The sequence below is a fragment of the Acinonyx jubatus genome, chromosome A3, assembly GCF_027475565.1.
Source record: "Acinonyx jubatus isolate Ajub_Pintada_27869175 chromosome A3, VMU_Ajub_asm_v1.0, whole genome shotgun sequence".
Classification (NCBI taxonomy): domain Eukaryota; kingdom Metazoa; phylum Chordata; class Mammalia; order Carnivora; family Felidae; genus Acinonyx; species Acinonyx jubatus.
This window is the reverse complement of record NC_069388.1, coordinates 44,707,292-44,733,061: the sequence shown is the minus strand read 5'-3', so window position 1 is coordinate 44,733,061 and position 25,770 is coordinate 44,707,292. Positions and strand designations below refer to the sequence as shown.

General features: G+C 39.0%; 1 protein-coding gene across 7 annotated transcripts in view; it reads left to right on the top strand.

Moving 5' to 3' along the window:
• The window catches only part of RALGAPA2 (Ral GTPase activating protein catalytic subunit alpha 2), a 312,686-nt gene that overhangs the window by 48,428 nt on the left and 238,488 nt on the right, over positions 1-25,770 (top strand). For all 7 annotated transcript variants that reach the window (XM_027069474.2, XM_053200306.1, XM_027069476.2 and 4 more), the window contains 5 exons: positions 8,795-8,852; positions 18,434-18,477; positions 20,992-21,169; positions 21,973-22,088; positions 25,369-25,507. In XM_027069474.2, coding sequence (XP_026925275.1) covers positions 8,795-8,852; positions 18,434-18,477; positions 20,992-21,169; positions 21,973-22,088; positions 25,369-25,507 — 535 coding nt within the window. The remainder of the gene's footprint in view (positions 1-8,794; positions 8,853-18,433; positions 18,478-20,991; positions 21,170-21,972; positions 22,089-25,368; positions 25,508-25,770) is intronic.

The window sequence follows — 25,770 nt, the reverse complement described above, 5'->3', positions numbered from 1 at the left end:
TGGAATGTGAATTTTCTAGAATGTGAATTTTCTTAGTATGTTGAAGGGGGATATGCAGCTGGTGTACTTCCAGCTCTATAATATTTTTTCTTCTAGCTTCAAACATATATAGCTGTATATATACTTTCCAAATTGTACTCTTTTTTCCTCAAAACTCTGGATTTGTTTGCTTTTTAAAATAGCTATAGTTTGTTTACTCTAACTATCTTTACCATGGCACCTGGTCTACTTTGGGGCTTCTGTTCTCCATATGGGTGTATATTCTGGGGTGCATTCTACTTGCTTTGGCCTACAATGAGCCATGGACTGCCCTGTCTTCTGGAGTTAATGTTGCAGAGAAAAAGACTGAGATTAGCCCGACTTTTGTTCCTCTGTGGATATTCTGATTTTTTGGATTTGTGTAGGAATTTTAGTTATATATTGAATTTACAACTTTAAATGTGCTCTGTCTAGCTGTTTCTCTCTGTTCAACCTATTTAGTTCCTGGGAGGCCTTGTGATACACGGGGTTGCAGTGGGGGTCTCTGTGGCAGACTCTAGATTCATGCTTTCCGTATTTTCATCTTCATGTAATATTTCCTCATTTCAGAATGTTACTTATTTGTGTGTCATCGTTTTCTTTATTTTCCTAGGTCTTAAAAAAATTCAGGGTCCTCTTGGATCTTTTAAGAACATGACTCAGAAATTCTAAAAAAAATTACCCTGTTTCAGAAAATTGCTTTCAGAAGGAGGAGTTTCCATATTTCTGTAGGATGGTCTCCTCCTTCGTTGCATATTCTGGTGTGTTCTGCCCTCACAGGAGGGGCACCACCTCCATCCCACATGATTCCGTGCAGGTTCATCTGTGCTTTAAGCAGCAGTTCCTCTAAGTGTTTTGCTTGTTAGATAAGCTCCTTTACCGTTTCTGGGTTTTAATTGCTTAATGCGGTTTTCAACATTTTAATATTGGTTGAATTCTAAAATACAGGAGAGAGAAATTAGATGTCCCTCCCTTTTTATTACATCCCATATTTCCTTCAGGGGTCTTTGTCTTGTATTTTAGTCTCTCTTTTGAAATATTTTTATTCATTTTCTCTTTAGCTGAGAAAAGTATTGCCTCTCAAGTGATGACCTAATCAAGCATTAAGGTTTCCTATAATGCTTGGAAACACAATTCCATGCTTTGTTATATTTTTTTCTTAATTAAAAAAAATTTTAACGTTTATTTATTTTTGAGAAAGAGAGACGGACAGAGCATCATCAGGGGAGGGGCAGAGAGAGAGGGAAACACAGAATCCGAAGCAGGCTTCAGGCTCTGAGCTGTCAGCACAGAACTTGACATGGGGCTCGAACCCATGAACTGTGAGGTCATGACCTGAGTGGAAGTTAGATGCTCAACCAACTGAGCCACTCAGGCACCCTTTACATTTTTTTTTTAATGTTTATTTATTTTTGAGAGAGAGAGAGAGCAGGAGAGGGGCAGAGAGGGAGAAACAGAATCTGAAACAGGCTGCAGGCTCTGAGCTGTCAGTGCAGAGCCCGACACAGAGCTTCAAACTCACCAACTGCGAGATCATAACCTGAGCCAAAGTCAGATGCTTAATCATCTGAGCCACCCAAGCTCCCCCCATGCTTTCTTGTCTTTATCAAGTGCCTACTTGCGAGGTTCTGTGTTTCTACTGTGTTAGAGTATGAGCACCTTCCTTAAACTAGAACATTTCCTTGTGTCTGCCTGTACACATGAACTAAAATTAGAATTCCCGTTGTCTTGCGCTTTTTTAATTTTTCACTCATCCCTCTCTTTGTGCATGCAGTGCTTATTAGGAAACATGACATGCCAAGTGCTGTTCTTGAGGTTGGGGATACAAGATGGCTAATAGAGGGTCCCTTCTAGCAAGGAATCTAGCACCGAATGGTAGGGGTAGGTCCTGTGTTTGTCTAACTGGGAAGCATGCTGGTGAGGGGTGTGGCGAGAGATATGGTTAATGTGGGCCCTTTTGAAGAGGTGATGGTTCACTTCAGTTTTAAAGACTGAAGAGGATGTAACAAGATGGAACTGTGCTTTCCTTGCTCAGTAACAGCATGGCTAGTGATTAGGTAGATAGTGTACTGTTCTGGAAGGGATTGCCATAGAAGGAGAAGGAGAAGGGATTGCTAAAGAAAGCTAACAATGTAGCTATCTTATATTTAACATTATGCAGTTCCTTATTTTAGCTCATTTCTCTTAAATTTTAGTTCTGAAACAAGTGTTGACACCCAGAGATCAATGTACATATTTTGTCTACACCAGAAAGCTGAGTCATTGTCAGTAAGAGATGCATGGCTAGCCCCATGACAGCTGAAGAATAAGTTGTCCTCTCTGTAGGTCTACCTGGAAGTGACCATGCCACCAGCCTCCTCCTCCCCCTCCCATGGGTCCTTCTGAAACCGGACTGTCCTTGTGGCCTGGGCCTCCATGGTATTTCCATTAAACTCACCTGCCCAGATGTCAGAAGTTTTCTTCTCATTTATCACTCAAAAGGTCGAGGAACTAAGACTTATGTTCTTTTAGATAAAACTCCCTATTTTTTTCCATAGTTAACACTTCCTTTACCTTGCACCCTTGTGTCATGTGGCTAGTTTCAGGGAGAGTTGCAGCTCGTGTTCCCTACTTCTGGACATAACAGGTTTAGTTGGTCATTGTTTTGGTAGATTACCTCACGTGAGTTAGGATGTTATCTTGTCCTCATTCTTCACCGCCCTACCTTTCTAAGTGGAATTGAAATCAAGTGTGAATCTACTGGGATATGTTGCAATCATCTGGTAATAATTTGGGGAAAAAATGTTTCCCATACAAATTAAATGAAGATCAGCAGTTTTAAAGTATACTATAACATCCTGTATGAACTCCAGCTTACATTTCGCATTATTCCTGGTCATGCAGTAGGTTATGAAGAAAAAAGAACTATGGATAATCAGTTAAAAGAATGACAGATTCCCTGATGTGCTGATCAGTAGTAATACCTAATTTTGATTTCAAGTGTGCTATAATGGATTACCATATAGATGCAGCTGAGCACTGAGCATTAAACAGACTCATGTGTTTTTCAGAAAAGTAATATTTATTCACACTGTGTGGCTTTCTTGAAATTTTTTTTTTATTTTACTCTCCAGTGAAACTACAAACAAGATGTCAATAGCTTATGTGGCATTCACAGTAGTGTAGCTTAGAATATCAGCTGCAGTAGAAATGCCATAATTGCCTCAGTAAAGGTAGGCTTCATCTGGTACTTTCTGAGGGACAGGCTTAGCATTTAGACACAGATGGTCATGTGGGGCTTTATTTTTATTGACTTCAGAGACTTTAATGCATAAAAAATGGTCCTGGCAATATTTGGGTACAAAAAGAAGCATCAGTGTAGATGATGTTTCAACCTTTGAGTGGTTGTGTAAGATTCTGTCCATTTTGGAATGTTTTTAGTAGCTCAGATTGGGGCATGGTGTTTCATATCCAAACCTTACCGAGTTTATTTTTGAGTGTCTTCAAAGTCCATCCATTTTACAAATCTGAAAACTTTTATCCAGAAGTGGTGATGATGATAGACCTGACCTCAGAACAAGTTGCAGACTACTAGTGGCCTACTGACAGTATCCAACCATCTAGATACACATCATCCCACTGCATTTTTTATTTTCTTTATAGTAAAAAGACATTTTTCTCTATTGCACAGTAAGAAAAGAAACTTAAGGAGATAGGGTAAGTATTTTGGAAAGCTGAAAAGCGTGATTCAGTGCTGAATTTCCTGACTAAAAGTAAAGGTCTGAAGAACAGGCATGTCAAGCATTTGTATAGCCCAATATAAGATCTATCCTGAATCTGTGGAGTAATTTTCTCAGCATCTTCTATACGATGTTCTGAAATCAAGTGGCAGAATAGGATCAGAAGATGATCTCAGAATGCAGCCAGGGCGCCCAGTACCCTTGGCAGAGAATGCACGAGGAAGTAGGACACTGAGTCCTTGCTGTGCCATTCCCTCAGGAAGAGTGAGCTACACAGGAGGAGGCAGAACAAGGACAGGAAGCACTCAATGGACCGAGGCTTTGGTCTATGTGCGGCAGCAGCCCATTGATGAGAAACAATGCCAGCAGACAGGATGCCCCTGAAATAGGGTTCACTACTCTTAGTACTTCAGCCTCTTAATATGATGAGAATATTCTAATTAATAATTGGAAGATTATTGTGGCTGACAGAGTGATGTGCAGCTCACATCGCTCTTCAAGAAAGAATTTGCTACCTAGCTGCAAGGAGTAGGGCCAGCTGGCAGCCCGAGGCTGTAACTGCCTTCAGCTCTCCAACTACAGTCGCTCTCTTCTCATCGTGATGCCCAGCCAGTGACGGAGCAAGGTGGTGGTAGAAGGACCTCGCCATTTTCAGGCACACATGGCCCCTCTAATGTGCCATCTTTGCTCTGGAGCTTCTGCTAGGCTGGCAGATACTTTCAGCTCTGTATGGTGGTCTGAGGCTCCCTGCCCCCTCCTACTGCTTCATTTCCCTTGCACAGATGTTACTTTTCCAGTAAACCAGGGCACTGCTAACTCCACCACAGCATTCATCTCCCAGAGAACTCCACCTGCAACGAGTGTTATTCATCTGTTATCAAACATGCTGAATTAGCCTTTGTAATACATTTTTTTAAACTTTTTTTCAATGTTTATTATTTTTGAGAGAGACAGAGACAGAAGATGAGTGGGGGGAGGGCAGAGAGAGAGGGAGACACAGAATCTGAAGCAGGCTTCAGGCTCCAAACTGTCAGCACAGAGCCTGACGCAAGGCTTGAACTCACAAACCATGAGATCATGACCTGAGCCGAAGTTGGGACACTTAACTGACTGAGCCACCCAGACACCCCTGTAATACATTTTTTTAGTGAAGGGAAAGTTTGAGTTTGAACTGTAAAACTAAGATGTAAATGGAGGCCTTCTTTCTCTCTTCCGTCTGGAGACTTGTAGCCCATCCCCAGGTCATGTTTTTTCTGGGCTATAGAGCTGCTCTTTTGGGTTGGCAATAGACTGCTGAGACCCTGATCTTTATTTTCAGATCCAGAGTTGTTGATTTTCTCACACAAACCTCTTTGCTTGTGATGTTTTCCTATAACTTGTAGACAGCTCTCTGGGTTCTCACTCCTGTCTGTGGCCTTGTCTGTAGCTCCTGGGCATGTTCAGGTTTACATTTTGTTGGTAGGACAGTGTTTGCATGGGTTCTTTTAAAATATTCCATAGAGAACTGATATATTTACTTCTGATTCCCTTTTAATATAGTGGATCTTAACAGATAACCCAGTTGATACTACTTACTTCCTTTTGTGTATTATTCATCTTATACACACGTTGATATATATTGCAAGGGGAAGACCTGCTTTGATTTTTTCCCCCCAAAGAGTCATTTACTTGCCTTTGCGCAATGTATAGATTGATCCATCCTGCCTGGTGTTTGGTGTCTGGCTGACGAAGGTTATGGGTTCTTCGAGCAACAGATAACGTTGAGTTTACTTGGTTTGATACTGAGGTTATTTTGTTAGGTAGCAATCAGTTTCTTATATTTTCCATCATCCTTAACTTTTTCTAACTAGTTGTGCGTATAAATAGTCATAAGTATTTTTAATCTTTAAAATAAATAAATGTGCAAACACTTGGCACATCAAAAATTTCTTTTTTGACCTGTGCACACATGTCTCTAGCTTCTGCTGTACCTTCTTCATCCTTACTGTCTTCAGAGAGCTTCAATGCACTGATGTCTCTAGGGTCTCATCTTCTGTCATTTTAAGCCCTCTCAGAGGGACCTTACGCATACATATCTTCAGCTGTTGCCTATATTCTGTTACCATCCAAGTCCTGCTTCTGCCTTCCAGACCCATATATATCTAATTGCCTAGAACATCTCCTCTAAGAAGTCTGTTGACACCTCCAATTCCAGGATGTCCAGAACCAAATTGGACATGTTTCAATTCTGGGATTCCTTCTGGATTTGATGTCTTAGATAGGGGTATTGCCATACTGAGCCACTAGGAAATCCTTCTTGAGTACTCCATTCACCACAACTACTCTGACTGCCAGCTCAACAGTTTTACCTTCAAATATCATTATTATATGCATCTCCTCTTTACCGTGCTGAGCTTTGTCCAGGCTATTTCATTCCTTCTCTGAAATGCTACCATTGCCTATTCATTGATGTCTCTGCCTCTCGTCTCAGTCATCTTAAATCCCCGCCCCCCCCCCCCCCCCCAGCTGGAACTTGTTCAGGGACTGAACCTATTCAGTGCTTCATGAGATCATGGCCTCACCTATCCAGTTCCTTCTCCTCCCATCCTCATCTACCTACTAACCAAGTAGACCCTCTAACTGCTGCTGTTCTTTTCAGGTATCAAGCTGTTTTTCCTCTTAGCCTTCACACATGCTCTTCCTTCTATTCCTGTTCTCCACTAGGCTAATTTAATTAATCCTACAAGTCTCAGCTCAAGCATCCCTTTTTTCTGGAACCATTCTGTGAAGGTTCTGAGATGAGGTGCTTTCCCCCTCACCTCTACACCTCCTCATACAAACTCCTATTGGGCTTTTTTCTTTTCCTCTTGAATGATATTTTCTTTATCATCTCTCTTGCCCACTAATCACAAAACCCTTAGAAGGAAGAACTAAGTATTTTATGAATATGAACTTATTTTTGCATTTCAGACACCAAGCTTGGTATCAAGTGCGTAGATATTTTTCACTAAATGGGATTTGATTGTCCATTGTGTGTGTGTGTGTGTAAGTGTGTTTGGGAGTATGTCTGCATTAATACAGAATAAAACAGGATATAGGATACACTTTAGAGTTATGCACTTAAGAAATACCAAGTCAACATGTTCTAGAGGAAGTCAAAAGTGGAAATGTAGGAGAGAGCTCGTGTCAGTGATTGTCAGCCATGTGGTCAGCCACATACAGCTTTTAATATATATAATCAGAAATGGTCTTCGATATAGTTTTATAGCATTTTCATCCATGTAGATGTGTGGTATGAAGAATTTGTAAGAAATACCATAACTAAATATATTTATATTTTTTTATTTATGTTTGTCAGAGTTTGAAAAATTCTTTTAAATCATACAGCTTTTATTCTTTGAGTTTTCTTTACTAAGTTCAGGGTTTAAAAAATGCCCATACATTTTAACATAAATATCGGTCATCAGTCAATGACATATAAGGAGTACAAAGGTACATTTTATGTTAACATGAACAAAGGGACAAAGCAAAGGTCAGGATGACCTGTAAAACTCATGGTTTTACAAATAAAATGAATGCAGAATTCTTTTACTGAGTATTTATTGAGCACATGCTGTGTGCCAGCCACGCTCTAGGTGCTGGGTATACTTAAGAGGAAAAGACAGAGGCGTTCTTGCGCTTGCAGGGCTTACACTCTGGTAGAAGAAATACTGCCTTCAAATGAGTGAACTTGAAGAAGACCTCAGTGAGGGATGAGGACTATGAAGAGGACAGAACGTGCAGTAGAGAAAGCATCAGAGCAGTGGGGAGGGAGCCAGGCTCTTCTAGAAGGAACGCCCAGGAAAAACCTCTATGGGGAGGTGACGCTTGCAGTGAGAGCCGGATGGTGAGGCGGTGCCATCAGTGCCAGGCTGTGGGTGGAAAAGCATCCAGGCCGAGTGTGAAGTCTGTGCCATTTGGAATCACCTGCGTTTGATGCAAGTTTACCTGTTGTGCCTTTTCTCAGTAGACGTTCTTATACATTTACTGTCGTCACCTGAGAACGAATGATGTGATACATGTATGTTATTGACCCACTTGGAAAGTTAAGATAAGAAAACGAAACAAAACAAAACCCCAGGCAGGTTTAGATGGAGGAGGCAGTTTATTAGCTGCCTGGAAATACACTTATTCAGGAGATCTGGATATAAATTTTTTACCTTCGTCTTTTAAAATGTTAGAATATTAGCTTAGATAACCTAGAAAGAAGATTTTTCGTGGTAAAATAGTGATATCTTTCAATAACAAGAAAATGTTTTGACTTTTTTAATTTCTACATTTCTTAAAAAGGTGGTTGCAAATAAAGTACAAGGAATCTTATGATCCAACGGTAACTTGCCAAAACTTACTTTACAGTGGGGAAAAAAGAAAAAGGTCCTTTGGGGTTTGGGGAGGGATTTGCTTTTTATTAGCCAAATACTCTTGTATGTCATAAATTCATTCTTTATCGTACCTTCCAGTGTTTGGGGCGAAGGAGGTGGAAGTCCTGTCTGCAATCTGAAACTTAGCTATTAATTTCAAGAAATTCTTGGCAGCAATTTCATTTTGTTATTTCACTGAATGAATGTTCAAGGTCTTCTCTTCTTTGTTGTTCATATTTCTTCCCAACTCTGGTCTGTATCCAGAGACTAGTAATGATAATGCAAACGGGAAATTGAAGGCCAAAAAGCAGAAACCTGGGGCATCTAGCATTTGAGAAATTATTCTTTTAATTCTTAAGCAATGGCTATGATTTAATTAAGATAAAATTATCATTTTAGGTTTTTTTCCACCCTTCTTTTCCTTGTTTTCTTTTAGGAAGAATTAAACTTGGGACAGTGATATCTTTAAGGTACTCAGGTAAAGAAGGTTGCCTGGGGCAAGTAAGACACTGTCCCATGGGCTACAGGGTCAGGTGTGCTATTTACATTATTATAAATCATTTGTTTTCTTTCTGTTTTCTTTTCTGAACTATGTATATACTTTTCACACATAGTACTATCATGAAATGTGTAGTTTATGTTCTCTTTATCTTACCAGTTTTTAAATTTGTTTTATAGAAAATACTGCAGTTTCTACCTGAACGAATTTTCTTTCGATGGCATTACCAGAGTATAGGTAAGAATAATTTAAAGATTTTTAAAGTCACATGGATTTTTTTCCAGTCAAATTTTTAGTAATGTTTTATATAACTAGCGCCATCAAGATTAGGTTATAACAAAGAATGCTAACAAGGATATGTTGGTTAAAAGCAAGACAAGTCCACTCTGGACTTTGGAGGAAAATATAATATCTATCCCTGCTCTAAAAGTGCTATTTAAAAAGAATGGTTCATAGATCTGTAGCATCAGCCTCACCTGAGAGCTTATTAGAAAATGCAGAATGTCGCCCCAGCCAGACCTGCCAATCACAGTCAGCATTTTTTTTTAATGTTTATTTACTTTTGAGAGAGAGAGAGCACAAGTGGGGAAAGGGCAGAGAGAGAGGGAGACAGAGGATCCTGACAGCAGAGTCTGATGCGGGGCTTGAACCCACAAACTGTGAGATCATGACCGAAGCCAAAGTCGACACTCAGCCAGGTCTCAAGACAGTCTGCAGTCTGTAACAAGAGCCCAAGGGGATTCCTGTGGATAAAAATAGTTTGAGAAACATTTGATCTGGAGGATTTTTCTTAAGTGACTTCATTTTTTTCTTACAAAAATATCTTGTTCTTCATGACTTTATCATTGATCAGAGCTATTGTGTTTGAATACCTTAGTGTGTGGCAGCAGGAGGGAACTTGCAATATAGCCAAGTTACCACGGCTGCCCTTTCTGTGCAGCTCTTGACATCAAACATTTCCTCTCAACTTAATATTCATGGCACAGCTGGCATAATTTGTGATATTGATGGTGAACCTTTCTGTTTAAAGAGTATCTGGTTTGGTCTGTCTGCCTTAGAAGACTTACAGTTGCTATAATTTTTATACCTTGCCAGATGATCATATTTGTGGAGAGCATAACCTCATAATGGCATCCTACTATCTGATCATTCGTTCATTCAAATATTTATTGAGGGAGAAACAAAGTTCTGAGGCTGAAACAAAGAATATGTCACCATCCTTGTATTGTGTGAGCTGATTGCCTGGGGTGAGGGGTAGGTGAGAATAAAATAATTACAGTATAACTGTCGCTATGAAAAGTATACTGGTAGCAACAAAGAAAGTTGAACAATTCTATTCAGAAGACCTGAGGAAGTCTCCAAGAGAGGTAAATCTCCACCTGAGCCTTGAAATATGAGTGCAGAAAGGGTTTTTTAGATGAGAGATCAATGTGTGAAAGACACAGGACCTGAAAGAACATGGCATGTTCGATGGATATTTCAAAATTCAGAATCCCAAATTTAATTTAGTACTATTTATGTGAAAAATGTTACTGGCCCTTATATAAATTGAACTGTTTAGTAAAGTATATATAATAAATACATCTACTGAACTGAATGATTAAATCCTCACTTTAAGGTAGTGCCTTGGTCTTTAAATCTTTCTCAAACACACAAAGAAGATTTTCCTTTACATTATAGAGTTATTGATAGCATTTCTGTTAATTGATACTTCAACCTTGTGTATTTGAAGTAAAAACTTAAAAATCAAACGCTAAGTACAATCTGAAGAGATACCACAAGGACTTGTAGTGCTCCATGGTGTAGTGGGAATGGATGAAAATGAGAAATAACATGCGGTATGTTTTATCTGTGCTAGATATAATCCTTCCATTTTGTTCGTATTTTATAGGAAAACCACACTTGTTTTCTTCAGATAGTACTTTAAAATGTCTGGAGATTAATAGCCCCTCCTCAGCCTGAATGAGCTTACTAGAACTAGGTGTAGAAATTCATTTGCCATTTGTGTTGTGCAACTTTATGCACCTCATGGGTGGTGTGATGTTACCTTAATTCTGGCTGCTGTTACCACATGGACTGGTTAAAATTGTGGGTACAAGTAGCTTTTTACCCAGTTTAATAGCATCTGACCATGAACAGTGACTCTTGGACTGGGATTGTAGAGGAATAGTCCTTTTGAACCAGCATAAGAGCAGGTGTTGTTTACCTCGTTAGTATGTAGAATAAGCTAGTTTATCTAGTGTATAGAATGAGTTATATTTCAGAATGCTGAAATATGGGCATTTGCATATAAAATCATCCTGTACTGATGTATGACAGACACTAACACAATGTTGATGTCTATAGGTAACACCCCAGGGACTGGGCACCGCCCTGTAACCAAGAGGATTCTTATTTCTGTAGCCTAAGATATGAATATTCAGCAACAGTGGCATAACTAAATCCAAAAGAGCCTCAGTCAGGTTAGTCAGGAGTTGCCACCAGATGAGTTCAGATTCAAGTCAGGTCCTGTCCACTAGTGAATTGCACACAAAAAGCGTTAGTTTTCATAGCTTTCTGGATTTTGAAATTGCCAATAAGGGATTGTGGATTTGTAACTTTACACATTTTTTGACATACCTCACTCTCTTGCATTCTTTTCAGTTTATTCAGATTTGTTAAAACGGTTATCATTTGTCACTGAAGGTCTTGACGAAGTTAGTTGTAAAAACTAAGTAAATATTAAGGAAACACCAGATTTCAGAGGAAAGGAACGTGTCTTAAATATTTCCGTAGCATTGGTATCTTCTTGACTTCTGCAAAACCTCTTGAGTCAAGGAGAGGAAGCTTTTCACTAGTCAGTGCCAGACATTCTAGGTATCTAATAGTTCTTATTTTAGATCTTTTACATTCTAGATATCTAGTATTTCTTACTAATATGAAGAACACTACTGTATAAACTTTGTAATAAAATGTTACTGTGGTTGGTAGTGGCCAAGGTTCTCTGAAATACTGGGTTAGGATCTTAAAGCTGGGTTTGCACACCACTGATTCAGTATGTTTCCTACCCCACACTACAAATAGTGTCACCAAGTATAGAAACCTAAAATAAGAGCAACTCCTACATTCTGCAAGTCTGAAAAGTTCTCAGACCTACCGGATAGCCAGGTTTTATCCTGGGAAGGAAGAAATTAATTTGAAATACCACCTGACACATTGTTTGACGTCAGTTTCCTATCATGCCATTTTGTTTTGTCCATAGTGAAGAGAGACATTTCATTTCTCTCAAAATTGTTTTTAAATTTTATTTTATTTATTTATTTTTTTTAGAGAGAGCAGGAGAGAGGGGGCAGAGGGAAGGTAAGAGAGAGGGAGAGAGAATCTCAAGCAGGCTCGACACTTAGCACAGAGCCCGACACAGAGCTCGAATCCCATGATTCATGAACTATGGTATATGCTAACCTGCTACTAACTGTTTATAAATTTCCACTACTGATTACAAATGGGAAAATTTTCCTGAAGTCATTTTATTTTGTTTTTTTTCCTAGTAATATTTATTTTTAATTTTTTTAATTTTTTTAATTTTATTTTTTTATTTTTTTAAATTTATATACAAATTAGTTAGCATATAGTGAAACAATGCTTTCAGGAGTAGATTCCTTAATGCCACTTACCCATTTAGCCCATCCCCTTTCCCACAGTCCCTCCATTTTAGTTCAGTTAATCACGATGGACAAGGGTGGCCACTCGAAGCCTTATCTCTGTGTGATAATGAGAGGTCACAGGATGTGAGGAGATGACCAAGAATGGCACAATAGTAAACCAAGGATATTTGGTGCAGGGGCAGGCTGTGGCCCCTTTTCATGTACCCAAGCATCATTAGTATAGGACTGAAGTTATATGTGTGTTTCCTTTAAGAGGGTTTACAGTTCATGAGCCTCTAGAAAGCAAATCCTGTCCCATTCAGTGTACAGTGCTATGCCTGTACGCAGTAAAAGTTTGCGGAGGGGTGGGAAGAAATATTTTTTACTAGAGATGTTTTATATAAAAAATTCTCCAAATAAATAGCTCTTGGGCTTAAAAGGGTAGGTTCAATTAATGGAAAATTCACATAGTACCTCATATGTGTTTTTTATAAATGAGTGATTATTAATCTAGTTTGCTCAACTAGGTTCTTCTTATATATAATATAAAAACCAATGCAGATTTGCATTGGTCATAAAAACTGCAGATTTGCTTGTGACTTTTTAAGAGTATCCCCCTGGTTTTATGCCTTGGGCTTCACAGTGGTCTGACAGTGCTTAGGATGTGAACACAACCTCTGAGCAGCCTTATTTCTCAAAGTTTCTACAGCTCACTGGGCTCTAACTACTCCTCCGGACGCTGAGTCTGACAACCCTCCCTGGGTCCATCATAGGCCACACCACAGCTGCCTCTTCCCTAGGGAACAGGGTCTCCCATGCACTTTACACTAGGACTTCCTCAGAGGTGCATTGCAGCCAGGCTGAGTTACAGGGACCTTGCATGCCTCCATGTCCATCAGGGGATGGCTGAGCCTCATGCCCCCTCAGCCCACTTGGTGTCTTCCCACCGAGAAGCACCAAGAAGGTGCTCTCCTTCCCACTTTGGACATGGCCCTCTGGAAATCCTCTTGGGTTAAGCCACAGCCCTAGAGTCTCAGCCTCATTGTTTCACCTCCTCAGCTATCTAATACCTGGCTTTTCTCTCAGGCTTCTCTGTCTCCCTCAGAGCTGTGGGGGTGAGATCGTGGTCTTTCTTTTCTCCAAGACCCATTCTAGACCTCATCCACTGCCCCCTCTGTGGAAACCTCTCTTTCCTCAACTGTACCTTGTCCCTCCTCATTGCCACCATGTCTTCTGATCTCCTGCTTACTTGCCTTTTTTTTTTTTAATGGCTTAGCTATTTACCCATCAGCTCCTTCACCCCCTCACCCTTTGTGGCTTCCTGACTTTATCTTCTGGACACTTGTCATTATGCAGATTTGTATCTGAGAAAAACCTGTGTCCTCCCAATTTTTCACTTAGTCACTCCCAAGCCACCTGCTCTGTTTTTTCCTTTTTTACAAAGCTGGTCTTTTTGGGGAGTATAATTGATGATAATAAACTCTATGTATAGAAGATGTTAATTTTGATAAGTTTTGACATAGGTGTACACCTATGAAATCATTACAACAGTCAAGATCATGAACATAGCCATCATTCCCAATGGTTTCCTCATGCCTTTTTCCCACCCCCCCCCCCCCGCCAAGTTCCCAGGTAACCACTGATCTGCTTTTTATCATTATAGATTAGTTTGATTTTCTAGAGTCTCATAGAAATAGAATCATGCAGTATATACTCTCCTTTGGCTTCTTTCATTCAATAAAATTATTTTGAGATTCATCTGTGTTGATGTATATCTTAATAGTTCATTTCTGAGTAGTATAGTATTTCATTGTATAGTTATACTATAGTTTATCTGTTCACCTGTTGATGGGCATTTGGTCTGTTTCTAGTATTTGCATACAAGTAGAACTACTGTAAACATTTGTGTACAAGTCTCTATGTAGACATGTACTTTCCTGTCTCTTGAGAATGGAATGGCTGAATCATATAAAATTATATGTTTAATTGACAGACTGCTTCCCAGAGTGGTTGACATTCCCACCAGTAGTATGAGAGTTCCAAATACTTTACGTTCCTATCAACACTTAGTATCATCAGTCTTTTTATTTCAATGGTAGTACTACCTTGCTGTGGTTTTAATTTTCATTTCTCTAATGACAAATGACTTTGAACATTTTTCCTCTGCTATTTGCCATCTGTATGTCTTTGGCAAAGTGTACGTATGAATTGATTGACCACTTTTTAAAAAAAATTTAGTTTGGGGCGCCTGAGTGGCTTAGTTGGTCGGCATCCCGCTTCGGCACAGGTCATGATCTCTCGTAGTTTATGGGTTCAAGCCCTGCGTCGGGCTCTGGGCTGACAGCTCAGAGCCTGGAGGCTGCTTCAGATTCTGTGTCTCCCTCTCTCTCTCTGCCCGTTCCCTGCTCACATTCTGTCTCTCTCTCTCTCTCTCTCTCAAAAATAAATAAACATTAAAAAAAATTTTTTTAATTTAGTTTGTCTTAATGTTGAATTTTAAAAGTTCTTTATGTATTCTGGATTTATGTGCTTTACCTGATATGTGACTTGGAAATATTCTCTCCCTATCTCTGACTTGTCTTTTCATTGCTTTACTTGTGTCCTTCAAAGATTCAAAGTTTCTAATTTTGATAAATTCCAGTTTATTGGTTTTTCTATTATGGATTGTGATTTTGGTGTCCTGTCTAAGGAATCTTTGCCTAACCCAAGATCACAAAGATCTTCTATGTTTTCTTCTAGAAATTCTATACTTTATATGTTTCATATTTAGTTCCCTGATTCCTTTTGAGATTAATTTCAAATTCCTCCAGTGGACTGCGTTCCTTTGTGCTTATTGTAAATATTATAGTGCCAGAAAGTTCTGTGTTCCTGCTCCACTGGCAGCTGGCAGCATGGCTTACACACCATCAGCACCCTAAAGGGTGTTTCTCTGTGTTCTTGTACCCTTCCTGGTGGTATACTGTCTTTGCTTATTAATTGGTTTGAGGCATGATATACAGAGGGAGTTTTTTAAAAATAAAAACCACACAAGAATCAGTTTTATAATGTTAAAGTTATATTAGAACTATCTTTATGAACTAGTGACCTTAAAAGGTGTCTAAAAGATTGCCACTTCATCAAGAGAAATCGTCAAGCAAGGCACTTCTCACAATTGAAAATGACATAGGCAAAGAAGATTTTGAAAATCTTGATGAATTTGTTTCATTAAAGCCAGGAGAGTAAAATTGTAATACATTCTGTGTTATAAACAAAACTTAAGCTAATGTGAGTTTTAATAATTTTCGATTCTTCAATATTGAGTTTTTTGTTTTTCAATGTTTTTTCAATGCTTAAATGTTCTGGGAAAAAATTAACCATTAAAAATATATGAAAACATATCTATAGTGGTACACAGTTTTCCTTTTATGTTAGGCTCCAGTATGACTCAGCTGAACACTGATACTTATTTAAAACCTTAATAATGTTCATCATGGGTTGTTTGGCACTAATTTTGATTTTTAGAAACTATTGTATTAAAATATTATTTTTTTTTATTATTGAGTTTTCTTGTGCAGACCCCTCACTCTTCTTGTCCTAGACCCAGCCCTCCTTAAAAGCAATAAGACTTACATTAAAAGGATGTTTATAAAATACAATAAAAGCCAGTAGAAGTTAGAAGTTCATAGAATCAGTCCAACTAATTAGATTTTATTTACTCATTTATTCACTCTTCCCTCACATGAATCAATATAGTGGCAATCAGTAGGGTTGAAGAGGCACCTAAAATTTGGGAGTGGGTATAATTATAGTTTGGATGGGGTATTTAAAATTCCAAACAGATGTGATATAGAGAGAGAAACTTTTTGAAATTAAAATGAAAAAGATTACATAATGGTAGTTAGAGTAGCAGTATCTTTGTGAACTTTGGACCTCAGGAAATGCCTAAAGTAGCCAGGCAAGGCTCTCCAGTATTTATCACCAGTTTTCATGTTGAAACACTATTCTGTGTGCTCCTACTGCACAAGTTTTCTTTCTAATGCTGTTCTTATTTAAAAAGAGTTTCTTAGAGAATAGCTGATGCCTTATCTTGTGGGGAAAATGTGTTTTTCATATACCAGGCACTGTTCTAAGCATTTATATATGTTAACTCATTTAAACTTCATTAATAATTCCCCATGGTAGGCACTGTTATTATCCCATTTCACAGATGAGAAAACTCAGGCATAGGGAGATTAAGTAACTGACTCAGGTTATACAGTAAATGCAGAACCTAGATTTGAACCCTAACAATCTGACTTCTGAATCTGGCTCGTAAATGCCAAGCTATACTACTTCACATGTACAAGAGTTTCTTGCAAGATGGAAACATCAAACATGTATGTGTTTTCTATTGCTGCTCTAACAAATTACCAGGTTAATTTCAAAAAAAAAAAAAAAAGTCAGGGACTGTTGGCCGATATGGGTCAAGACATTCTGTATGTCTCTTTGTAAAGTCTGTCCTATTTATAAGTATTTTTCTTCTTTCCATTGTAGAGAAGAGTGGATATGGGCAACTATGGGTAGGCCAAACATTAAAAATAAAACTGTAGACTCATTCAAAGTAGGGGAGGGGCTGATAAGCCCCAGTGGTCACGCACAATAACCAGGAGAAAGTGTTCCAAGAATGTGTTGCAAAATGATATATTTACCAGATGTCCAGGAGGAGAGCTGTGTGAGCGGACTTTATCTCGAGTCTTTTGGGGAGTGGAGTGTCTGTTGGCCCTGCCAACCACGTGAGGTCCTCATGGGCATACTGGAGTCAATATTAAACTGAGGCAGACCAACCTTTGTCCAAGAATGGGTGAACATGGAGGCAAGGGACAAGGCCCCAGGTTAAGGAGAGGTGTGGGATAAAATAGTCCCATGAGAGCAGACACTTGAACCTTAGTTGTGAGAGAGATTAGCTCAATAAATGCTGGCTCTAGACCAAAAAAATACTGGATATGGTTTGGTGACAGAAGTAGAGGGAGGAGGGCACTTTAACTTCTGTTACTCATTCACAACCGTTGGTGATTTAGTGTTGTTGGTGACTTAGTGTTGTAACATAGTCATAACAATGGTGACTTTCCACTGAATCTTAGTGTTAAGTGTTATAAATAGCAACAGCAGTTACAAAATTGTGTGCATTTAACTAACATGTTGTATCTATCCACTTAAATATGACCTGTAGAAATTTGTTGAGACTGGCTCTATTTCTTAGTGGAACATCTCTTGAAATACATTACTGGAGTAAATATGATTTGATGTGTGAGTTTTAATTATTGCATAAAACTTATCATCAGGAGATTGAAGTCATTTTTTTTCCCCAAAATTTTAGAAGAAAAGGTTCTCTTGCCTGACTTCCAATACATTTTTTTATTTTTAAAGATTACTTCCTTCTTTAAGGTTAAGATTAGAGCCTACATATGATATTTAGGTGGGTTGCCAAGCCAACTCCATACTAAGACATGAACATGTTATAGAATAATATGTTTCCATCCTTGTAAGAGAGACTTTTCTAATTAAAGTGGGCAGCAGCACTGAAGTTTTTGCAGTTGAATGGTGTAGTTCTGAGTAAACGTTGATTCCTCCTCCTTGACAGTGACAAAAGAGCTCTGCTAGAGGATTTATTGATGGCCCAAACATATAAACGTGATTGTCACTGCAAGGAAACATGCTATCTTGAATATTTGCAAAATAGTCTTGTAAAAATGTTTTATAAGCAGTAGTTTTATATTATTTTTACCTTTGGAGATTAGAAAAGAATCATTTATTTTATTCATGATGAGATGTTTGCACTAAATCTACTGTGGGTATATGTGTTACTTAATATCAGTCATTTTGACTATTTTAAGAGTTTCGAAGAGTTTCACACTTAAAGCAATTTTATCTTAAAGATATCTCTCCTTCTGTGACATTGATTTTCTTTTCTTTAAAAAAAATGTCTTTTCTTTTGTCATAAGTATAATGAAATGTATGATGTATGATGTATAATGTATGATGTATAATGTATGATGTGAAATGTATGATGTATATAATGAAAAGTATAATGAAAAAATGTCTTTTCTTTTGTCATAAGTATAATATTTCTTTCTAAAACTGACCTTTTAAAAATACATCTTAATCCACTCTGAGTTTTTTTTGTGTGTATGGTATAAATTTATATACTCTTTCTAACTCAGTGTTTTAAACTTTCAGGCTCAACTTTAAAGAAGCTTCTACACACTGGAAATTCTATTAAGGTATTTATTTTAGATGAATGTGCAATGTCATTTTGCAACATTCTTAAATTTACTAGTGCCATAAAGTGACAAAATGAGGCCATTTGTAGAGAAAAAAGATCTTTAAAAACCACTTGACTTACTCTTTATTTTTAATTAAAACTAATATGGAGTTTATTAGTTGGAGTTTTTGTTCTTACATCAAAACTTATTGTGATATACATTTTAAATATTATTTGGGGAGAAGGGCTTAGGATTCAGAGTTTGGAATTTGGAGTTCTAATTTTGATTGTACTGCGTACAGTCAAGTAACTGTCAGCAAGGCGCTTGCTGCTCCAGTTTTATCCTCAGGAAAGGGAAGGGTTCCTCTCCAAGCCTCTGAGCTAACATGCTAGATTCCGTTCACCCCAGCAATCTTGTTAAAATTATAGTTGTCTCTGAATTACTTTTGCTGGTTTTGAGAGCCATTTTGGGAGAAAAGAGCAGCAGAGCCTTACTCTTGAATATTTGTTTGCAGCATAACTTTAGGTTAACATTGGCTTATTTTAAAACAAACATACCTTTTATAATGATATATAATACCATTTGATGCTAGATAAGATGACCCTAAAACATAAATGACAAAAGAAGCCAGCTGGGGATATATACTTTATGGAAGGTGATTCACTTATAGCTAATTGAGTTATGTGTATGACTTTAATAAGTTCATATTAAATGGAATACTACTTAGCAATGAGAAAGAATGAAATCATGCCATTTGCAGCAACATGGATGGAACTGGAGGGTATTATGCTAAGTGAAATAAGTCAGTCAGAGAAAGACAGGCATCATATGTTTTCACTCATATATGGAACTTGAGAAACTTAACAGAAGACCATGGGGGAAGGAAAGGGGGAAAATAGTTACAAACAGAGAGGGAGAGAGGCAAACCATAAGAGACTCTTAAATACAGAGAAGAAAATGAGGGTTGATGGGGGCTGGAGGAGAGGAGAAAATGGATGATGGGCACTGAGGAGAGCACTTGTTGGGATGAGCACTGGGTGTTGTATGTAAGCGATGAACCATGGGAATCTTCTCCCCACACCAAGAGCATACTGTACACACTGTATGTTAGTCAGTTTGACAATAAATTATATTAAATAAACATTGAAGACAACTAAAAAATAATAAGTCTGTATATTTTTTGTTTTATACCAGCTTAAACACTCATAGCTACTTAAATTTGGTGTGTTACTTCTCTTACATGTTGAAAAAAGGGGATGAGCTATTCCTAGCTTCACAACAGATTCCACATTTTATTCCTGTTTTAATTAATAGTCTTATAGTTAAAACCTAATCAGGTTGTGACTTTATGTTTATTATTGGCCTTATTTATATTTTGTTAACTTAAATACAGTTATCCTAAAAAATTGGAGACATGATAGAATTTTGTAATTTTCCTCCTGTTAAATTTTCTGCAGTTTGGTTAGATACGCGTAGAGCCATGTCATGTTTTGTCTGTTATGTGTTCAGCAATGTCCCCACTTATATTGCCTGCTTGGGGAGAAGTGGACAGGTGTGAGTGGTCATGCAGGTTTGTGCACAGCAGTGGTGTGTCCACAGGCATGTCTGAAAGTGTGTCCTGGAATCTACTGTTGATGTGTAGAACTGTCTCCAGATAGGGTGTCTGTCTCGGTGTATTTTACTTCTGTGGGGAGTCAGCCAAACTTGCTTTTTTTTCTTTTTTCTTTTCACTTCACTTCACTTCACTTCACTTCACTTCACTTCACTTCTTTCGTCTTTCCTGTAGAGCCTCATGTTTGACTTAAACACTTGCTCTGGAAGAATCTGCACTACCTTGGTATAGTTGAAAGGAGATCAGGCAGTCCCTCAGTTGCCTGCATTTGGAGCTCACTGCATCTTGCAGCTTCATCTGACATTTTTTTCATCTCTTCAGAGCACATGAAGGTGGTAGAGAGAATGGAGTAGGGACATAAGGCAGGGAAGCTGGAGAGCTGCCCAATCCCATTGAGCCAGGTCTTCAAGGTCTTGTTTAGCTCTAAGTGTTCAGATTTTCAAGAACATTACATTATACATGTACATATTGTAGTGACATGACAAAAACTCTATTCAAAACATAGTGTAAACTTGGAGGAAGATTATCTTTGCATTGTTTTCATGGGTAACCAATTGATGATATGGGCACTGTTGTAACTCTCTTAACCCTATACCAGTACTTTGTGGTAAATTCTATTACCCTATTTTACAGAGGGGGAGACTAATGCATAGAGAAGTTAAGCAGTCCTCCACTGGTCACAGCTAAGCTAAAGTAGCAGAGCCTGAATTTGAACCCAGGCCCTGTGGCTCCATAACCCACACTCTTAACCCTTGTGTTCATTGCAGCATGCCTGCTTGTCACTAAGACGAACTTGGTGCCATAATTCGACAGTACCTTTAACTTCTGGTTTTTCTTTCTCAGAACTGATTCTGCATTGCAGTGCATCTCTGTATATACATTTGGGTGTTTAATTTTGTTGCCTTTAATTCTGCTTTTAGATAAGATGTGAAGGGATCAGGCTGTTTCTTCTGTGGCTTCAAGCACTTCAGACAAACTGTGCAGAAGAGCAGGTGCTGATTTTTGCTTGCCTTGTGCCTGGTTTCCCAGCAATCATGTCATCCAGAGGGCCCTGTACGCTGGAGACACTCATCAGTCCTAGCCCTAGTGGAGCTGATGGTGAGTAACTTTAGCAGATCTTACAGGCTGGAATGACTCTTGAAGTTACATTGAGGAATTCCTTGGTTTGTCATTATCCTACATAGAAATCTTTATTTCACAGATGGTTCAGAGGAGGAGTTATTTTCTGCTTATATTCACAGTAAAGTCTTAAAGACATTAGAATTGAAAGAATTGGAGCCTATTTTATATGAAATGATGACAGGAGAAATTTCCTGAAGTGGTGGAAACAAGAATGGAAGGGAGGGGACAGATGTTGGCAATAGCAGGAAGTAGAGACACGTGGTATGTCTGGAGTGTTTTTGTGGCTGTTAATGAGATTTAAATCCGCCATCCAAAACTACTGTCTATTGTCCTCCTCAGATTGTTTCATGAGCGGACATTCATCTGCTCACCCAGGCTCTTTTTTGCCAGCTGTGTATTTCATGCAGCATTCATGGAAGGACAATAGTGGCCTTCTGGGAGTATTAATAGCAGCCATTTGTGTCTTGTGAGTTTTCAAGAACTTGCCAGTTAGGGCCATTGCTTTATTAATGCATGTTACTTTATTGCCCAATGACAGGTACTTGATCTTAGGCTGACCAAAGCAGAATTTGAAAGAGAAAAGAATGGTTTAGTGGGAGAGGTGGTTTCATGAGCATTTGTACCATATTTCTAAGCCCTTCATGTACACTGGCTTGGAGTATAGTGTGAGCAGTTCCAGTGGAGGGATAGATGTATGTTAATAGAGACCATTTAAAAACAGAAACAAAACCCTCTTTAACTTTGGTGAAAGAGCCCTGCTTTTTTTTCCCACTCTGCAGCAAAGGTATATCCAGAAGAAATCACTCCACTCCTACCAGCCATATCGGGGGAAAAGATTGCTGAGGACCAAACATGCTTTTTTCTTCAAATACTATTGAAATATATGGTTATTCAGGTAAGAGAAAAATCATGGGATAATTCAGTAATGGTCTTACTCTCTGTGGGAAAGAGAAAGCATTTGTACCTTTGCTTTTTACTTTGAGGTGATTTTATATGATACTAAAAATAGAGTATGTACCGGGTCACATCAGCAGAGACCTGGCATGTGTACTATTTTGTGTAAGTGTGTATGTCACGGGAAGAATTCAGTTCTCCACCTACTTTTAGATCATTACCACATTCACACAGAACACTTCACTTCTGACACTTGTGGTTACCAAACGTGTGAGTGTTTTCCCCCATCAGACAACTCCACCACACCAGCTGGATGTCCTACAGTTTATTTCTGCTTTGAGGCTGTCTGCTTGGAGATGGCATCAGATCCCGCAGGAGAAGGGCTCAGTCCCATGAGACGGTTCTGTCACAGTCAGGTGCCAGTTACTAGTGGTAGGCCCCAGGTTACCCACTGCTTCTATACAACTTGGCTACAAATCAGAGGTTCCCACAACTCCTTTTCAGGTTCAACTGATTTGCTAGAGTAGCTCGCAGAACTCCGGGAAACCTTTGTTTCCATTTACCACTTTATTAAAGTATGTGATAAAGGATACAGATGAGCAGCCAGATGAAGAGATACAAAGGGCACAGCCTGGAAGGGTCCCAAGCACAGGAATGTCTGTTCATGTGGAGTTGGGTTTCATTACCCTCTCAGTACATGGATATGTTGACTTACCTGGAAGCTCCCTGAAACCCTTGCCATTGGGATTTTTCTGGAGGCTTCCTTACATAGACATGCTCCATTTCTATCCCCTCTCCCCTCTGGAGAAATGGAAGGGTTGGGGTGGGGGTGCTGAAAATTCCAAGTTCTAATCACAGTGTGGTCTTTCTGGTGACCAGCCCTCACTCAGGAGCCATCCAGGAGCCCACCCAGAGTTGTTTTACTAGAACAAAAGATGCTCCCAGTGCTCTTACCTCTTAGGACATGACAAGAGTTTTAGGGGCTCTATGCCAGGAAGTGGGGGCAGAGAGCCATATGTATTTTCTGTTTTCTCATAGTGTATCAATCTATTTTTGCCTCTTTGCCCCTTCCTGAACCCTGATCCCTAGGCTAGCAAGGTGGATGGAGGAGGAGGCAGGCCCAGAGGCTAAACAGGCGGATCTGGAAATAATAGGCAGAGCAGGCAGGAAAATTTGGGTGGGAGCACATAGAGGTGTTTCTTTGTGCTGTCAGCACAGGTCTGCTTGATGTCACAGGCTCCTTTCTCTGATGTTTACCAACTGAAAACAGAGATAATATCATTAGTTTATGATTTCAGTGGGCGATCTCTTTCTCTTGGTCTACATTTCTAAGCATTGATATGGTTCAGAACTACTGGATTCCTTTCTTTTGGCAAACACTGGTCATCCCTGAGTTCTTCCTGGGAACTCTGTCCAATCTCTGTGTCCTCCACAACCAAGTTTGTTGATGTCATAATCTCTGCTAAATCCACTTCCTCACCTGACACTCACTGCTACCTGCCTCTGCCCTGTCCCTGCTAAGACGGAGGCCCAAGATCGTGAAGGAGGTCTAGTGGTCAAGTCTAGAGGAAGGACACTTTAGTTTTGGCCCTACTCAAATCATCTTTCAGGTGATTTGACGGTGACTGCCCCTTCTTCGTGATATTCTCTCCTCTCATGTTTTCTTCCTGCTTTCCTCCTCCCCTTCTTTTATTTCTTGCCACTTTTCTTTGGGGACTGTCTCTCTCTGCTGTTTCTCAAGATTCATTCCTTGGCTCCCTTTCTGACTACTCTGTCCTGTTGGGCAATCTTGTGTACTCTCCTCTCCCATTTCCTTTAGCCAGCACCAGAAACACAAGGACTCCAAAATCCTAAGACCAGGCTGGCGTATTCTGTTGTCTTCTGGAAACTCTGCATTTCCACCTGCAACTCAAACCACCTGTTCAGAAGTGGTAGGGCATTCCATCTGTCCCAGGAGATCAGCATGAAGTATTGAGAACTTGGATGTGTTGGTGTACTTGGGTCTCATTCTAGATATGTCACTAATGAGCTGTGTGACCTCAGATAAGTCACACAATCCCCAGAATCCCAGCGGAGGAAGGATGCCGGTGATATAAGGTGGTGGTTTTTATGCAGATTGTACATAAATCATGTGCAGAATTGTATGTTCATGTCCATCCCTCTCTTTTTCTCTCCCTTTTCTCCACTGGCTCACCCCAGAGAACTTCTGATACACTCTGTGTATTAGAACTTCTGACAGGTCACAGACACTGAGCCCCTCTGCCCCAGGGGCATTCAAAGTTCCACATCCCTTTACCTCAGATGCTGCACAAAGTATTTTCATTTTCTAAGTGGGCTGCATCATGAAGGAAGTTGGGAAGCTCTGCTTTAGAGCACTCTGTGTTCTAACAAGTACTAAGAACTAGTAACAGGTACAGGTGGACTGGCAGGCCTGGCTTATCTTAGCCTGTGGAGTGCTTTTAATAAGGAGAATGCACTTTCCAAGTTTCCATAGCTTTGCCTTTTAATGATACTGATTTTGCATGAAATCCTTGCAAGGGGTTATTTCTTTATTTCCTGTTTATTATAGGCTTGCCTGGGTGGCTCAGTCGGTTAAGCATCTGACTTCGGCTCAGGTCATGATCTTGTAGTTCATGGGTTCAAGCCCCGCATCGGGTTTTGTGTTGACAGCTCAGAGCCTGAAGCCTGCTTCTGATTCTGTCTCCTCCACCCCCTCCGCCCCTCCCCCACTCACGCTGTGTCTCCATCTCTCAAAAAGTGAATAAACATTAAACAAAATTTTAAAAAATTCCTGTTTATTATAAATGGCCTTTTTTGTGTTAAAAAAAAAAACCCCACCAGATTACATCTGACTAAATGTTTAAGGGCAGAAAGAATATTAAATCCTTATAGAGAACATGTGGGGAAAAATAAGGGCATGATGTAGTAGAGCCAGTTTAAAAAGATATGATATCATTGTGTGATTTTTTTTTAATACTCAGTAAAACCGTGTTTCACGTAGTTACCATTTTGGTCATGGGTTTTGGTTGTAATTATATTGAAAACTTTTAATGTTAAAAAAAAAAAAACTTGCATTCCCATAGGTCTTTTCTTTGAAGCTTTTATTCTTGTTGTTTGAGTTTTAAGATACAATTTCATTACATGATTGTCAACATTATTTGTCAAAATATTTTTTTGTGTGTTTAGAACAGGAATTTTAATAAGATAACAGCATTTCAGTTTAGTATACATTAAGTTGAAATGTAAATGTACATATGTTCTTTTCCACATATTATCCAAAGGCTGCAAGCTTGGAGTGGAAGAATAAGGAGAATCAAGATACTGGTTTTACATTTCTTTTTACATTGTTTCGAAAATATTATCTTCCTCATTTATTTCCAACATTTACTAAGTTAACAAACATCTACAAACCTGTACTTGGTAAGTACATTGGGTTGTATCTAGAGGATGTCCACAGGGAAGCTGTCCAGTCTCTTTCAAAGTGGCCTTTGATTATTTTTAAGTAAAATAGCCATTTTATTCTTATATTTAATGGTAACTTTATTGCAAGAGGCTTAAAGTTTCCTAGTAAATGATTTTACCTATTTGTACAAGCTTCAAGAGGTACCTCATCTCACAGCAATAAAGGGGACTATGGCTCCTGTACTCAGAATAATTTGACATGTGTTATGGGTTTTTGGTTG